Here is an 18,564-nt window from a genome sequence, read left to right as displayed (position 1 = left end):
TAGTCCTTTCATTGCTTTAGCTACTTCATCTTGTGAAACAGAACTGATGTAAATTGATCCTCTACATGCACTTATTTTATATTTATTTGCCTGGTTGTTCTTATGATAGTTTCATTGTAACATATTACCAGCAACACCAGTGAAATAATTGTTAAATGTGTTGGATACTTATAAGGAGTTTGTTACTTTTTTATTTTTTATGATAGCGTTATATTTTTGCAAGATTGTCTGTATTCTCCAGATTCTTTTTTATAACACTTCATATAGCCTTTGATTTATTAGCTGAATTATAAATGTATTTATCATTATGTATTATTTTGGCTGCTTTTATTACTTTTCTTAATATTTTGGAGTATTTTTATAGTATTCACATACTTCAGGTGAGGAATTTTTTGAGTTACATATTTCATGAAGTAGTCTTTTCTTCTGGCATGAAACCCTTATTCCCCTTGTGATCAAGCAGTTTGTTCTAGAGTTCCCCGTATGGTTACAGTTTTCAGTGGCAATGCAATTTGAAAGAAAATGGATTCATGTATCACTGAATGTGCTGAATTTTTCCATTTATATCATTCATTTTGTACATTTTTTCTGTAATAAGCTGTTGAAGTAGTTTACATTATCCTGATAACTTCTACATCAGATTCTTAAAGACATGTTACTAATAATACTGCCTTTTACTTTTATGCTTAATATTTGAGCAAGATGGTCACTAAAACCTGCATTGGAAATTTTTAGTGAAATGTTGTTAAACTCTTCTTGACTAGAAATTGATCTAGAGCTGTTCTGCATGTTTCTGTTACTCAAGTAGCAGCTATTACTTCAGCCTTTAAATTATAGGATGTTACAAGGTTCAAAATGGGCTCTCTATTTCCACTAATTGTGAGGAAATCAATATTGAAGTCACCAAATATTATCAAATCACAATCCATTTTATTTACTTTATTTAGTAATGACTCCATTTTGTTTAAGAAAAGTTCGAAATTTCCAGATGGTTATCGGTAACTATAGCAATAACCAGGTTGAACTCAAAAATTTTTATAGCTGCTATTTCATTATACTCCTCGACTTTTATTCTTCTTAAGTCAGGTAGGGTAATAAAATCTACATTCTCCTTTGTGTAAATTGCCACCCCACCCAGCTTGCTGTTTTTCCTGCAGCAGTAAGAAGCCAAAATGAATTTGTTTATTTTTCGCATTCTCCATTCATTCTGAGTTAACCTAGTGCTCAGAAATGCATAACACTGAGATATCTTCAAGTTTATCTGTTAACAGTATGTTAATTTCATCAATCTTGTTACATTTAGTGTTTAAAATTGATTTTAGCATTTGTGCTCTATCTCTATATAGTGCTAACAATTTACCGTATTGACATACATATAACTAATCAGTATTCATGCAGTTCACATTTAACATTCCTATGAATGGATTGTGTATATATCACTAGCATGGATGTGTGGATTTGTCTGACGTACTTTTATCAAGTCTTCTGAACCAAAGAATGTGTTTTAGTTTGGACTGTTATTGTGTAATGTACTTTATATTCAATCATCTCAGTTACCGTCTCAAAACTCGAATGTGTGCACTGTTTACATAATTTACAGCTACTGTGTTCTGTAAATATTCTCTCTGTAACTTCAGACAATGTCACTGTATTATAGGAGAGTGCAGGTGTCTCCTTGTACAGAAACACCTGATGTGCAACCAAATCTGACCATCACAGTCTTTTTCATGGTAATACATGTCAAAAAAGCCATTTTACCAAGAAATCTGTGTTGTAGAATAGTTGCGAGCTGATTTCCTGAAGCTGTGGAAATGATTTTTTGACAATCGAGACTCCAAGGGCTTATTGGACAATGCAGGTAGGCGCGGCTACAACTCCCTTTTTCCACTGCTATCACACACTTGCCCAGATTTCTCTCTCTCTCTCTCTCTCTCTCTCTCTCTCTCTCTCTCTCTCTCTCCACCCTCCTCTCCGCCCCCACCCCAAGCAGTGATGTTATCATCCCATTATACTTGTGTCAAGTACATTTTAAATGGCTTTCATTTTTTTCTGAAGCTTGATTTATCACTATACAAACTTTACAACACACATGTACCTTACTATTACGGGTTTTTGATTTAGCATTGATAAGCTCAGCAGATGACAATGCTGTAGTTTTATGTGTTGCACTCTCAAATATGTCACAGTTTTCAGACAGAGAAATTACAGTTTTCTTTTTGTTTCATTAAGATCCAAATATCATTATCAGTTGATGAATTAACAGCCTAGTTGGGCAGAGCACCTAAAGTGTGGTAGGTTGCACACTCGTAAATGTTTTCTCCTCACAAATCATAAAATGGTAAAGCAATACCAAAAAAATTTAAAAAATGTCTACAACTCTTAAGCACTACTCATTCTACTAAATGCTAATGTTGCAATTCCTATTCATAATTTGAGTATTCTGGTAAAAAAGTTTGAAGTGTCTGTTGAACACTAGATTTAAAATTATAGGTGATGCTAGGCTGCAACAAAGGAAATGTACTGCATACATTTAAAACCCTGTTGATGGGACATTAAACCCACTCTTCCTTTCTTCCTTCATTCTAAACCTTGTAAACTGGGTTTAGTATTACATCAGCTTTAAAACAAGCAATTGTCATTAGACGATTTCAGCTACACAGTAAAGTAATTACGTCAAAAACAAATTTATTTTGGGAAATTTATCCATGAAATTACTAGACTGTTTAAAGCATGGTATCAATTGTGAATACAAGCACTCCGAGAACAACAACAACAACAACAACAACAACAACAACAACATTATGGTTACAGATACAGAATTTTCATTTTTTGTTCAATCATGTTTTGAAAAAGCAAAGCAAACACTGCGAGGTGACAAGAGATTTCTTCTGTGATTTGGTTCTCTTTTTAAATATGTTTATTTCACCAACAATATTACACTTATCGTACTGAATTATCAGTCTCAGTGTCACAGCAATAATCTTGCCAAGTGATTACCATACTGAACTGCATTTAATATCAACGTAGAACAACATTTTGATGGTGCATGTAGTTTCACCACACAATAACTTGCTAACATACTGACATGGCAGCAATATGATCTAAAGATATTTGCTGGGACAGCAAAAACCAGCAATTCAATACAATAAATATTTAATAGGAACAACCTGGTGACAATTTTGATTTTCCATGCACTGCTATGAGTGGTGGTGGTGGTGGTGGTGGTTAGTGTTTAACGTCCCGTCGACAACGAGGTCATTAGAGACGGAGCGCAAGCTCAGGTTAGGGAAGGATGGGGATGGAAATCGGCCGTGCCCTTTCAAAGGAACCATCCCAGCATTTGCCTGAAACGATTTAGGGAAATCACGGAAAACCTAAATCAGGATGGCTGGAGACGGGATTGAACCGTCGTCCTCCCGAATGCGAGTCCAGTGTGCTAACCACTGCGCCACCTCGCTCGGTGCACTGCTATGAGTGAGACCTTTTATCCTATGCTATCATGCAATGAGTTGTTCAGTCTGGATAACTCCCTTGTAGGTTGTCCAAAGTACCATAGGTGATAGAATACACCTGCAAAATATTGTGGGTGTGATAAATAATTCTACTGCTTCTAGTTTCTATTGATAACTCTCTGTAGTTGAAGATACTGCTTTCCATGTAAGACAGCACTTGTCAGAATCATGTGATGAAGTTTCACCAGTATGGCAGCAGCCATGAGCAAGCACAGCAGTATTCAGATGATGTTTTTCACAGCTTTTGAAATATAACTACCATAGATATTAAAACAAAACAAAAAATTATTGTATTACAGCACTACCTGAGATTTCATGGTGTCAAACACAGTCATTTGCTCTAATTATGAACCACTAGAAATATAATGCACAAAATATAGAGAAGATGAAAACTCCTGAGATATAGTAGGCCAAAAGAAAAAGGTAAGCCTCTCCAGGAAAAGGATACTACCTGTACACTACACAGAGTTCTGTAACAAATGTTTTTAAAACAAGCATTAATCTTTTGAACAGTTAGAAACTGACAACAAAGCAAATGAGAATATTATGTACTGCGCATCTGCAGTCTCTTCTCCGCAGCAAAGAGACTTGCGCATCTCTTCCAGGAGGGTGCGTAAGGCTGGCAGCACATTCAAGTCTCACCTGCACATGTGTGTGGACCTGCAGTGGTAGGGGTGGGGGCAGGAGTGTTGCACGTGTGTTGCAGCTGTTAGTTGTGTTACTGTGTAGTTCTTGTGAAAGACTAGTGGTGATGCTTACTATTGCAGATAGAGCATTTTCAGTGGAAGAGGAAACTTCAAGAGGAAGAGGAAACTTTACAAAGTGTGTACGGTGGTAATTTATATTGCATTTTCGTGCTTTGAGTTGACCGCGTTGGGACGCTGTACACAATTTAATTCACAAATTTCAGACAACAGCCTCTCTTCATGATGCACCACCAACTGGTAGGCCCACAGTTTTAACAGAAAGAAGCTTGATGACATTTCAGACACTGTGTTGCGGGGCCCAACAAAATCAGTGACAAAATTATCGCAAGATGCTAAAGTCTCTTCTATGACAGCACGTTAGCCTGTACAAAATTATTGCCATTCAACAATTACATTGTAAGGCCCACACAAAATGAGGAGCACATTGTGAACGATTTCAGCGATTTGTTAACTGAAATGGAGTTGGTATATTAGGTGAAACCTTTGTCACTGATGGTTCTTGGTTTCACCTATCTGGCTGCATTAATTCCCAAGCTTCATGAATTTCATCATCTGAGGATCCATGTGTCTTAAGAGAAACACCAGTGCACATGCAGAAAATTGGAGTGTGGGATGCCATAATGTGAGGATGAATTATAGGCCTAATCTTTTTTGATACTACTGTCATTTCAGATGTCTATTGTTTCTGGATGATTTATCGATTTATTGCCCTGATGAATGAAAATGAGATTGATAGTTCACTTTTCTAGCAAGGCAACCCTACTGCTCATATGGCACACTAGTCCCTATGACTTTAGATGAAATCTTTGGAGGCAGAATAATTACAAAAGGTCTCTGCCCCCCGCACTCACCAGATCTGTATCTGTCTGGGTATTTCCTTTGTGGTGTGGCTAAGAGATTTGTGTATCAAAATAATCCAGAGACAATGTATGAACTGTAGATAGCAATAATTAATTATCCGCACTGGATTACATGAGAAACATTGGTAAAGGTGTTTGCAAACAAATGTAAAAGTGTTGAACTATGGCTTCAAGAAAAGAGGAAAACATTTCCTGCAACTATTGCGGCACTGGTGAGTACAGTCCACTTAATTGTAATTAATATAATTAATTTCATTGCTTTAATTGTAATAATGTTGATTCCCATCTCCCTATACAGCTGCAGCCACTAGCAATGAGTCCCCAGTTCCTAGCTTACACAGCTACATGAATGTGCTGTCAACCCTATGCAACCTGCAAGACAAAACACACACACGGCCTCTGTGGTCTCTGGGCACTGAAGCCTGAGTGCAGTGAGCAGCAATCTTGGCTGGGATGCTCATTACAATCAGACTTCAACACATGGAGGTGACAGTGGCCATCCAAGTGTGGGTTCTGAAGACATTGTCTGATGATCTATTTTACTTTTAAATGCACCTGTCTGCTATCATAAGCCTCCTTTATCTTAATTCATGTTATTGTAATACTATTTTGGACTTTCCAGACTCTTAAAATAAACTTGCAGGTATTGAATAAATCTCAGGCAAAATGGAAAGATTTGTTTACAAATAAACCAAATCTCTAATTCTTTTTCTGGTGCCTTTGTCCCCACACTGGCACATAGTTGACATGGTTATGAATGTATTTGGGATGACTATGAATGTATTTGGCATGGTTAATTTAAGTGGTGGCTGGATGCCCTTCTATTTGCACCATGTCACCCCCCCCCCTCCCACCCCTCGGATGGAATATGTATACCCCAGCTGTCTGCATGTATGGTTATTTATGAGAAAGTCAGGGAACAATTGGAGTGGACTGCAGTCAAACAATTAATAAATTACATCAGATGTAACAACCTTATATCAGTCTTGCATTTAGAGTGATCACAGACTTTGTCAATATGGAGTAAAAATAGGAGCAGAGTACATAAGAAACGAACTCATTAGCAAAGATGCAGAGTAGGGAAATTCATTTAAGAACAGGAATCTAGATTAGACTACATTAAATATAAAGTTCATTATAATAGAAATGAAGATTGTACAGACACAGGCAAAAAGGAGAATTATTTCACAAAGTGAACAACATGAGATGTTTCAAGCATGAAGAAGGCACATGAAGAAAAGACTTTCAAGCACTAAACTAAATAGAACTATTCAGCTGTCTCTTATGGATGTGGGAAGGCAGAAAAAGGAGGGAGGGAGGAAGATGAATGCTTCATTAAAGTCTTTAGAATCTCCAGATTATGCTGGCTAACACTGCTGTCAATAAATACTGAAACTTAGTACTGAAACACCATGAAGTTGGCAAGTTACGAACGTCAAACAGCCATGAAGTGTGCTACAAACATTTTGCATTTCAGCATAATGCCACAAAGTAGGAAGGAGCATAGCAACCTGTATTATGAATATGAAGAAAAAGACTACACAATGGGTTTTTTCTTCAGAAATCACATTTGAATGTCGGCTGTTTGTGAGAAGACAATGTTATGTCTCGTGTAAGGCCTACGAAGATTTCCATGACTTGCACCAAGTAAGACAAATTATATGCTCAACTGTGCAGTCAAACAGCCACATCACTTATGCTGAGCCAAGAAATGTGCCTGCACCAGCAGGGAGAGAGAGACAGACAGTGGTGTGCTCAAAGGTAACACTGCATACAACTGGTACCACGTCATATTTTCAGATGAGTTACAGTTCTGCAGTCAGCATCATAAAGGATATATTCAGGTCCAAAGGCTCTGAGGATTCGGAATATACCCAACTAAAATCGTGATCATCATCAACATGACTATGTGAGACCATAAGGTGCCAGTGCTGTCCTGATCTACTAAGGTACAGAAGTTGTTCTGACCAGCATGTTCTCCAGCTCTCTCACCAACTGTAAAAATCTGGTCACACAGTTTGCCAAGAGAATGCCACACCATCCCTTGGCTGCCACTGAGATTGACAGGCTCACAGAGTTGAAGGATCATGGAATTGCATAGCCATAACTGTCATTCGAACTTACTTTGACTTTATGCCCAGCCAGATTACAGCCACTGTTGCTGCAAGAGCTGGCACTCTATGTAGTACATTTCTCACTCTTTATAACTCCAAATCTTTTACAAATTTAACACTAAACCCATCCTTGACATGCAACGATTCTTCTGCTGTTGAATCCAAACTTACACTGGTAGACACTTCTCCTTCTTACATGAAGCATAATACAGTCTCCTTACAAACAACCAGCAATCCAATCCTATTTCTAAATGAGAGAAACACTGCAGTATCTTTCCTTATACACAGAATGTAGAAGCTTTACTCCAAACTACAGTGTGTGGTTGTGATGAAATGCTAATAATGGCATTTTCACGCACATAAGTACACTTCGTGCAAAGCTGACATTTGTTGCAATTCCTCCTTGTGATGTTACTGTTTTAATAGACAGTAGTGTATTTTTCAGATAAACCATTTCAGCATTTGTGTTAACTGGGTTAGGGAACGGTGGGAAGCTTAAATTGGGGTGGCCAGAAAGGAATTGGAAATGCTGTCCACCTGCATAAAAGTCTATTGTCTTAACATTATGCCACCTCACTCAGTGAAAGTATGAGGTAACAAGCTTTCTTTGGAATAGGATTAAGCACACCAGGCCGCTTGCAAGTTGTGGATGAAATTGTAAAACCTAGCAGTGAGTATGAACTAATACTCAGTCTGGGATCCATTGTTTTTGAAAGGTTTTCACTCAGTGTCAACGAAACCTGTTTAACAACCATTGAGAACCAAGCCACGAAGATAAATATCCTTCAACAGTGAATATAGGAACCTAATTATGTAGTTTGAAAGTAGATTTGTAAAAAAAAAAATAGAGCAAGCGGTAAGTAGTGTATATTAAACTCTCCAAAAAGATGTTGGTGCAAATTAAATTACGAGAGTGTGCTGAAAAGTAATGCCTCCAAAATTTTCAAGCGAAAACTCTTAAAAGTTTTTTTTTAAAATAAAACAAATGTTATTAACATTCTTCATCTTTTTTCTTCATGGCTACATATTTGCAGTCTTCTGCCGCTAGAGGGCTCCGAATTGTAGTGTGTAACATGAGAAACAGCATGTTGTAATGGAGTTTCGAATTCAAAGAGTTTGTCTACATGGAGCAACCAATTCTTCAGCAAGACAATGCCAGACCACAAACGAGTGTTGTGACATCTGCAATAATCCGATGCCTTGGGTCACTGTCATCGATCATATTTCATAAAGTCTCAACTTAACCCATCTGATTTTTAGCTGTTTCCAAAACTTAAAGAACACCAATGAAGACTTCACTTTGATAGTGATAAAGTGGTGCAAGTATAGGTGAGGTTGTAGCTTCCTCAAGAAAGTTAATCATTCTACAATGACAGTACCAACAAACTGGTCTCAAAATAGGTTTCACACCAGGGTGACTGTGTACAGAAATAAATACGTAGATATTAAGAACAAAGATGCAGAATGTTAACATTTGTTTTATGGAAAAAGCTTTGAGTGTTTTCACATAAAAATTCAGGTGTCACTTTTCAGCACACCCTTGTTATAACGCATAGTATCGATAGATGAGGTTCTTTTTGTATTTATTACATTCGAAGGTGCCAGCTGTATGGACACAAAAAACTGAGCTGAAACTGGTTTGGTCAAAAATGGCTCTTATGGGACTTAACATCTGAGATCATCAGTCCCCTAGAACTTAGAACTACTTAAACCTAACTAACCTAAGGACATCACACACATCCATGCCCGAGGCAGGATTTGAATCTGCGACCGTAGCAGTCGTGAGGTTCCAGACTGAAGCGCCTAGAACCGCTCGGCCACACCGGCTGGCGAAACTGGTTTGTGTTGCTTGTGATGAACCAAATAGGAGTTTCAAAACTAAACTTCCAATGTGTCTAAAAGAGGAAGATTACAATCGGTGTTTATTACCAATTTTTACTTATGGCAATGAGACATGGATACCAATGCAAAAACAATTCAAAAACCGAATGCTGTCTAGCAAATGACAGAAAGATGAATGTCTGAAATTACTAGGAGTGAAAAGAAAGCAAACAGGTCAGGAAATACAATGGATCAGAAAATGCAATTATGACCAATAAAAATGAAACTGAGGTGGGAGGATGTGTTGCCAGGTAAACGAATTATAGAAGACCAACAATGTTTCTTGCTGGGTTCCAGGACATAAGAGGAGATCAAGACAATGAACTAATGGAATGTGGGTGGACAACATTAGAAAACATGCAGGAGCAACATGTATCAAAATACTTCAATAAAAGTTTTCCAGGTATGTGACTAGATTTTACATTGTTTCTTTCTACAATGGAGATTAAACACACCACCCCGATTAAGATCACTTGCATCAGCAGTCAAAATTTTGGTCTATAAAAACAATATGACAATGGCACCAAACACCAGGAATGGTTTACTGAAGAGGCCACCACTGCAGAAGTCTACATTTGCAGATGGATGCATACAGAGAAGAATGTAATGGATGGAGAAGTTTTGATAAAGCCTTTAGAGAGCAGTGGATGTCAATCAGCTGAAAATGTTGATGAGTTATAATAACTCATCTTAAGCAAAAGCATTCACAGCTTTGACTCATACATACATGCTGCACCTATGCAGTTTCACAGTAAAAAGGCACGTAAAAATGACAAGAATAAAGTTCAGAATGAATTCTCTGCAGAATATATTTTCCATAGCTCTTTCACCATAATTAAATAATAAATCATGCTGTAGGCATCCGCAGATCCTTGCTGAGTTTGTACTTGTGAGTATGAGCACAGAAAGTGAGCAGCTGCACATATGAATTAGAAAAATGAGACTGTGCATTCTTGTTCGTCATACATGCTCTAAACTTCTCAATCTAAACTCTAAAAGGATAAATTTAATTACTGAACTTAATAGATAAAACCACTGTCCTACCAGTAAATACATCTCTACAACTGTTATTCAGTGTAGTAGGGAAACCTAAAGTTCCCAATGTTGAAGACATTCACGTCCAGCCGGTTTAGTTGCAGCAACTAATACAAATCATTAAAAATGCATGGATGCTGTTCCTAAAGTTTGCAGCATAGTTCTAGCAGGTTCCAATGATTTATAGTGGGACAGCAATTTGGGGACTCTGAGAGTATGTTTGAATTTATGATTGCACCTAAACATATGATGCCAAGAAATTAGTTTTAGCTTAGATGACATGGATTATCATTTTATGATCATCACTAAGACCACGAATGAGTGTCAAAACTCTTGTCATTCAGGAACTGTTCAAGGTTCTCGACCAAAGGATCTATTTCCGCAAAATTGCACTGCCTAAAGTCTGCAGTACTCCATCCAACTTGAACAATTGTTTGGATGCAGTCCATCCATAAGCCTTCAAAGACCTCCTCCACCTCCCCCTTCTTCTTCTTCTTTCTGAAATGTTTCTACTTATGAAGGTCATTTATAGTGTCTCTTCCAAGCCACTCTTTTTCTCCTAAAGTCTATAATTTGGCATCTCCACTCACTGCAGTCCCCTTTAATTCACATCATTCTTCACCTGCTTTCTCAATCTTGTTCATGATCTTATTGTCCAGATTCTGTCCATTCTAGGACTCTTGTTCGAAGTCTTTCAGGTCACACTCTTTTGTCGTAAACCGTTTAAGCCTATTACTCTCCACAGCTTCTTTTTGAGACTTGATTTGTGGGGTGTTTCATATTGTTTCATTCCTTATCCTGTTACTTCTCATCTCACTCAGGGTCCCAGAAAGCACATCTCTGTTGCTTGTATTCTGATCAGACCTTCCACTGTCAAGCTTTTGTATGTCCATCCTTTTAGCACGACATCTCTGGGACGACGGCCATTTACTATCGTTACAGTTGATGGTTGGAATACTGACACATTATCTGCGAATCAAGTAATGCTGGCAAATGATGGGTTGTGCATGGGGATCGTATCAACCTGTACCACATCAAAACAGACTGAAGATGACGCAATTAAGTGTCGAAACTGGTAGTGACAAAATAAAATCATAAGGATGGCTGTAGGTGTTTTTATTTTTTCACTGTCAATGTCCAACATTCTGAGCCATGTGTCAAAACTGGCAGATAATATGATTTGTAAGCCAGGAACTTTGCTTTTGACAGATATTTTCCAGTTTCTAATAACGTCCAATACGCAATAACAAAATTTTGAACTATTTTCTATTCTCTCGAAAATTTCATCCTTGGTTGGTTGGTTTGTGAAAGGGGACCAAACTGCAAGGTCATTGGTCCCACTGGGTTAGTAAAGGATAGGCAAGGAAGTTGGCCATGCACTTTCAAAGGATCCATCCCAGCATTCGCCTGAAGCAATTTAGGGAAATCATGGAAAACCTAAATCAGGATGTCTGGATGCGTGTTTGAACTGTCATCCTCCTGAATGTGATTACAGTGTGCTAACCACTGCATCAACTCCCTCGCTAATTTCATCCTTGATGCTTCCTCTCTTGGTTGATTTACTTCCTGAATACTTGAAAGCATATAATTCTTTATGCTCGAGATATTTAGTAACTGTACCAAACTAAGCAATTTGCCTTTTAGGTGATACATATCGAGTATTCCAAAACTCGCTGTCCATGTCTTTTCATTTGATGTAACTACACAAAATTATGAAATAGAGGTTCTGCCTATGTATCCCTGCAATAGAAACTAATAGGAGTCAATTCCATCAGTGATTATTCACAAATTGATGTGAAGGAACTTGCATGGATGTTTTTCTGTAGTTTATGCACCAGATTCAAGTTAATTTCAGTCATAAAACAGGAAATTGGTATGGCTCCAAACTACTTGTGAAGGACATCTGCTACTAAAGGTAAACATTTAGGACAGGTTTTTCACAAAATGAACTATGGTATATGCAAAAATAAAATGACATTTGTTTCTTCAGAGATGGTGGACAAACTGTTAACAAGATAGGCACTAACCTGCTGTGCAGCTGCGGGCAGACTGGACACTATTACTGCATTCCACAAACATGTTTTCCCTGCTTCAACATGACATAAATTTCTACAGATGGTCAATGTTACTATTATCTTTGACACACCAGGTGACATTCCTCATCCAATGAGTTTCAGATACAGAATTAACATCAAATAATGGAGTCAGCCAATTTAACATTACTTGTGCAGAAACTTCCACATGTGAATGACAAAGCTTTCAATGTTAGCATACACTAGTTCTACAACTAATTAAAGTCATAGTGCACACAGGGACTACTTACAGGCTGTTATACTTTCGCCTTTGTTGATTTCAGCAAAGAGAGCAGATCGGTCCTGTGCAGAGCTATCAAGCGATGGGGCAATGTCCCCTGTAGGCAGTGCAGGGGGTGGAGGAGGCAGGCCAGGAGGTGGGGGAGGGGGTGCTGCAGAACTCGCCTTACCACCACCCCAAACCAAGCCTGTCGTATGATGCTGTTTCACAAATTGCTGCAGCTCTGTCAATACTTGGCCCCAAGCCTTAACCCATTCAACGTGAGTCTTGTCTCTGAAATAGAATAACTTTACATGAATCATAACTTGATGGAACTTAATAGAAACATTATATCTAAATGCAATAATATTGAAAAAAAAAAATAACTCAAACAAGTGTTACAAATGTCAAATGCCTACTTCTAAAATGAGTGGTCTAAAGGCCACTGGAAAACCTGTCACAAAGAGAGACTTGTGCTTCAAATCATCAATCATGATTATTATGGTAATGGTAGTGAGGATCAGCAAAAAAGTGAGTGGAGGAGGAAGAAAATTTTTGCTAAGAAAGGAATATGTTGATTTGAAAACCATAGTGGTGTGATAGAAGATATGATTCAACTGACCTCACTTCATCCAATCTGTGAAGTGGCTCGCCCAGCAACTACATAAGAATTTATAACAATACTCATATTAAAGATTAATCCATCATTTTTCATGCACATAAAGCACTGTCAAGCTGGAAAGAGACACACCAGAAAAAAAAAACAAAGGAGAAGAAGGAAGAAGAAACAGAAAAAAGGATGGGAAAAAAGTTAATTTCTATCAGGTTTACAGCTAAGATAACATTTACTAAACGACCTTTGGGCAGGAAAAATAAAATAGTTATCAATTTGCTCATTCAAACACACAAGAGAATATTTAGATAAGGGTAAACCACAGAAAACCATTATCATGATAGCCAGGTGGAATTTGGACAATTATTTTTTTTAATTTTACTTCATCTCACTTAGTAACAGACTGCACTACCTCAAACTATAAATAGTAAAATGCAGAGGAGCATTGTTAGACATAATTACCGAGTAAGGAATAAAAAGTAATTCTCTATGATCCACTCTACAACAATGAACAAATAATTTTGTATAGCAATTTCTCTCTTTTAACAAAGGAAGGAGTGACATTTAAAATTTTTTGGCACCAACTTCTGGTATGGAAAATCCTTTGCATTGACTGCACTGTAGGTACTTATTTAGTGCAATATTTACACCATTTCCCACTTATCCGCCATTTTGCTCTACAGAAATGTTGAAAGGTGTATGATTGGAATATAAACTTAGTTCTTATGAAGTCTGATACTGTGGCTGAATGGTGTGTTCTGCACATATTACAACTCTCACATCATGTTCCATTTAGTTTACCTCTTCAACAGCAGTTTATGTTGTGTTCATATGTCAAATTACTTTCTTAAAGTTTGTACAAGAGTTTGTTAGTGAGTACAACGTTCATAAAACAAAAATTCAAGACTCTAAGCTCAAACTAGCTTCAGAGAACCAGTAAATTTTATATTAGGTGTAATGGGTGTTCTCCAGTGGAGGATGGTGGGTTGCGGGTAAGTCACAAGCAGTTCATTGCCAGTAGTAGCATTTATTCATGTTCCGAAAGTGTTCACAGGAGGCTCGTGCCCACATGAAATGAGAATTGGGGAGGTGGGTCATCAGAGCACAAAGCAGCCAAATGTAGCCATGTCTAGCTAAGCACAGCAGTGCAGGGACCTTGCAAAGCCTGCATACTCAGCCTGATGGTGGTGATGACTCAGTTACAGTGTGAGGTGGCATAGCCAGGCTTGCATTAAGTGACCCTGGGTGGCGGGTAGGTCTGGCACTAGTGGGCACTAAGTGGCTCGGTTTGAACCTCAGTCGATCACTGCTATGACTGGGGTCCCTAGCAGGTGGTCCTGTCAGGCAAACAGTGGAGTCAAATCAGCCTTGTGGCAGAAGCTGAAACTACTGCAGATGCTGACTCCACGACTCATAGATGTCTCCAGCCTGGTCGGATGACCAATATTTTGACATGCCAAAGTGACTTTTTTGTTGTGTGCCTTGCACAGTTATCACACATGCTGCATGTTCATTTCAGTAACTGCCCATTCGCTGACCATCTGCAGGACCTAAATGTGTGCAATGACACAATGCTGTGCCAGCATACTGTAGTAAGTGGCTGTCTGTGGCAACAATCCTCCTGCATTTAAATATGTGGTGTTACACAGGTTCTTTATAACACAAAATCAGTTTTTGGGTGTTAACTGCTTAAGTTTTTTTCGAGAAAACTTTGTAGTTGAACAGATCCAGAAATCGAATGGAATTTATCAAGTGATTTGACTTGCACGAATCTTATTGTAGGACCTCTCATAAAATCCAAACTGATGGAATCGATGTTAGATTCTTACCAGAATTTGCCACAGAGGTAAGTTCTCTTTTAACCATAATATGCTGTAGGTCCCTTGAACAGAAAACTGTGTCTAGCAGTTGAAAGAGAACACACAATACATCTGTCGACAAGTAGGGTAGCAGAACTAATTCATAAACCTACTGTCCAAATCTTTGTCAACCATCTATTGTGGTATCCTGGATTCATGAACTCAAACATAATGAGAAAATTCTAACAGAAACACGTACTCTGTACCAAACAGTATGGATTTCAAAAACATTGGTTATGTGAAAACCAATTCGTACTCCCCCCCCCCCCCCCCCCCCCCAAACAACATCCTGAATGCCAGAGCTGTGACTCACGACAATGAGCTGGATGGGGTATTTCTTGACTTCTGTAGTAAAGCATTTGTCTCAGTACTGCACCAAAGCTTATTAGCGAAGGTAGTAGTATATGGGGTTTCATACGAAATTTGAGACTGGATTGAGGACTTACTGGTACGAAGAATACAGCATGTTATGCTGGAAAGTGAGTAGTTGACAGAAGTACAGTAACTGCACGCATTTCCCAAAAAAACTGTTGGGGCTCATACTGTTCATCTTGTATATTAATGACCTGACATGAGAGATTAATAAGTAATCTTAGATTTCTGCAGATAATGCAGTTGTGTATAATAAAGAAGTACTACCTGGGAAAGTGGCACAAATATCCAGTCAGATCTTCATAAGATTTCAAAGTTGTGCAAAGATTGGCAACTTGCTTTACATGCCCAGAAATGTAAAACTGTGTATTTCAAAAACATAAAAATTTATGAACAGTTAGCTCTTGCAAATACCTCGATGTAACAATATGCGAGTATCTGAAATGAAATGATCACACAGGCATAATCATAAATGAAGCAATTGTCACACTTCAGATCATTGATATATGCCACTAGGAAAATGTAGTCCACAAAGGAGATAGCCTACAAAACACATGTGTGATTCATCCACGAATATTGTCAAGGTGTTTAGGACTCATACCAAAAAGAATTAACAGGGGATAATGAAAGTATACAAAAAAGGGTGACACAAATAGCTGCACATATGCTGAAAAACGAGCTAGCAGATACTTGAAGACTACATGTCAACTGATCCACAAAATCTTACTTTCAAATATTCAAGAACCAGTATTAAGAGAGGAATCTAGGAATATACTACAACCATGTAAGGAATGCTCCCATAGGGACTGCAAAGACAACATCAGACTAGCTACAGGGCATGCAGATGCATTTAAGCAGTCTCTCTTCCCTGTTGCATATATCAATGGAACTGGAGGAAACCCTAATAATATGCGGTAAAATAGGGAGAACCCACAGTCTTGCATTTTACAGTCATTTTCAGAGTATGGTTCCATGTGCCTGCATTTAACTAGAACACCATCTGATCCTATTTTATTACTTCAGAAGAATAATGCAAAAAAAATATGCTTTATTGAACCATTTCATTTAAAACTTCATAGGTATATATGACTCATAAAAGAGTAGCTAAGAAAGAATCTCCATAAAACCTCACCAATAGCACTCTTATATTTGTTAGTTTTTTTTCTTATTTTACTATTAATGGAACTAATTTCATTTATGAGAAAAATGAACTGAAACTTAAGATGTTAGCATAGATGTAGGCTCAAAATTTTTCAGTGTTCATGTACAACACAGTTTGCTTAGCTGGATAACTGCTCAATGTATCTTGAAATAGTTATACAAATAGTTATTAAAAATTACAATTGCATATGTATCATCATGCTCTATCTCGAAAGTACTAAACACTTACTTTTCTCTCCATTCCTTCAGTACCCTGTTTGAATAAAATTGTGATGCATCATTCATCTCCTTGATGTATGGCGAAGGTGCTGGGCTCTGTTAACACAAAGTATTGCATATTTAAATAAAATGTATTCTAAAAAGCAATTATTTTGTTTTGTAATTCAAAACAGAAATGGTTGCCACTGAATTTTAAGGCAAATAATCAAAGCATGAGAGTCAGAAACTTTATATGGTGTCTGGTCAGGAAAATACACATTTATAAGGAAAGTTTACGTACGACAGTAACCCATCCTAAAGCAGCAATACTCTCGCTAACTGCACTCAGGTGGAAGAAGTGAGGAGAATCTCTGTGTTTCTCACGGTACTCCTGAATAGCCTGAATGTGAGTAGATGTTGGTTTCAGAAGCTCTATATTTTGCATCTGGCTAGGTTCTTTTGACTGAGCAGCATTTGTCAAATATTGCAACTGGGCTCTGCAAAATAAAATAAAAAGTAAATCATACTGAAATGTTTGCTACAAATCTCTGTTTTACAATTTCAAAATCTGATGATACTAATTAAGTAGATCTATGTCAACCACTGTCAATAAAATAGATACAATTAGTATTTTTCATTTTTTGGAGGTTTCTTTGTTCAATACTATTATCTTTATCAGCATTAGCAGGAGAAGATGATAATTTGTAAAGTGTATTAAAAAAGGTAGTTTTATCCATTTGAGTGGAGAAGACCAAGGCTGTTTTCATAAATTACTCTGTAGGAAATACCGCAATCTTCCACACTTGTGGGTGGTTGCAGTATTTCCTACAGTGTAATTTAAGACAGTAGTTTACAGGCTAGTAAAATAATTCATTTTTACAGGTGACTGTATGTTGCCCACTGTAAGCAGCATATATAGTTTCGTTAATTAACAATAAACTCTGGGCTAAGAACGTGTGAATTTAATTATAGTACATTTTAATGTTGGAAAGCTTTAGGAAATACGATTTGTGAAGAAAGTGACTGTACAGACAACAACAACTGCAATGCAAATGAATATTTATACTTACTGAAATGCCTGACTGACAAGGTTAGCGTGCGAGGCAACATCACCACCTATTTGCCCCGAAAGCTTCAAATAGGAAGCCAAAGCCCCTTGTATTATGTCATTATATCCTGCAACACTCATGTTGGCACGGAGGTTGAGGGCAGATTCAGCAACTTCAACTGTTTTCTCTAGGCGTGTCGTTACTTTCTCCAAACGATTTATCAGTACTTCGAATTCGGCAGAGGAGGGGCGACCGTCTGCTTCACCTGTGTAAACAGAAACGAGAGCGTAAATAAATCACTGTGAGTTTCAGAGTCCATATATTTTAAACATATACGCGACTGAGAGTTACACACTGTTAATTATTTTCTTGTTGTTCTTTTTACATTAGGTCAGCACATAGATCTTGAAAGGAATGTAATGAATTATGCCTAGTTAAACAGGGGTCATGCAGGTCATGTCCAGAAAGTAGTGTGTTGTGATTCTTCAGACTTTCCCGGTATTGTGTTGTTCACCAATCACCATGACGATGACTAAAATCTCGGGCTAATTGCTTTTGAATTAGGCTAAGAAAGACACCTGCAATAATATGTCGTTAAATGCTGTCAGATGTGTAATGATTAATGTGGTTTGTTGGCTAACAGGTATACGTATATTCGCGTGACATCGGGCTCCGTGCAATGAACGGAGATTTGCAGTAAGGATCTCGCACAGACCGCACCTGGCAGATGTCTGACCCGAATACACACACCATGACTCACGCCGGTACTGACGTTGCGCAACGAATGATACGTCGGCTCCAGCTGTGCAAGATTTCTTCAAAGATCATAGTCAGTTTTATAAATTTCTGTTCAGTCACTTGTGTATGATGTTGCGCCAAAAAAAGTGTCGGTTTATAACGCGGAACTGTGC

The 18,564-nt window shown here is 37.8% G+C and overlaps 1 protein-coding gene across 1 annotated transcript in view; it reads right to left on the bottom strand.

Moving 5' to 3' along the window:
- Positions 1 to 18,564, bottom strand: part of LOC126173628 (adenylyl cyclase-associated protein 1) — a 195,173-nt gene that overhangs the window by 44,797 nt on the left and 131,812 nt on the right. Inside the window, exons 2-5 of the mRNA XM_049920971.1 lie at positions 17,675 to 17,918; positions 16,906 to 17,101; positions 16,636 to 16,721; positions 12,433 to 12,695 (exon numbers count right to left, since the gene is read on the bottom strand). Of these exons, the coding sequence (XP_049776928.1) occupies positions 12,433 to 12,695; positions 16,636 to 16,721; positions 16,906 to 17,101; positions 17,675 to 17,918 (789 nt within the window). The remainder of the gene's footprint in view (positions 1 to 12,432; positions 12,696 to 16,635; positions 16,722 to 16,905; positions 17,102 to 17,674; positions 17,919 to 18,564) is intronic.

This window comes from Schistocerca cancellata, chromosome 1 (assembly GCF_023864275.1).
Source record: "Schistocerca cancellata isolate TAMUIC-IGC-003103 chromosome 1, iqSchCanc2.1, whole genome shotgun sequence".
Taxonomy (NCBI): Eukaryota; Metazoa; Arthropoda; class Insecta; order Orthoptera; family Acrididae; genus Schistocerca; species Schistocerca cancellata.
Note: the sequence above shows the minus strand (reverse complement) of the source record. Positions and strands in the feature narration are given on the sequence as shown.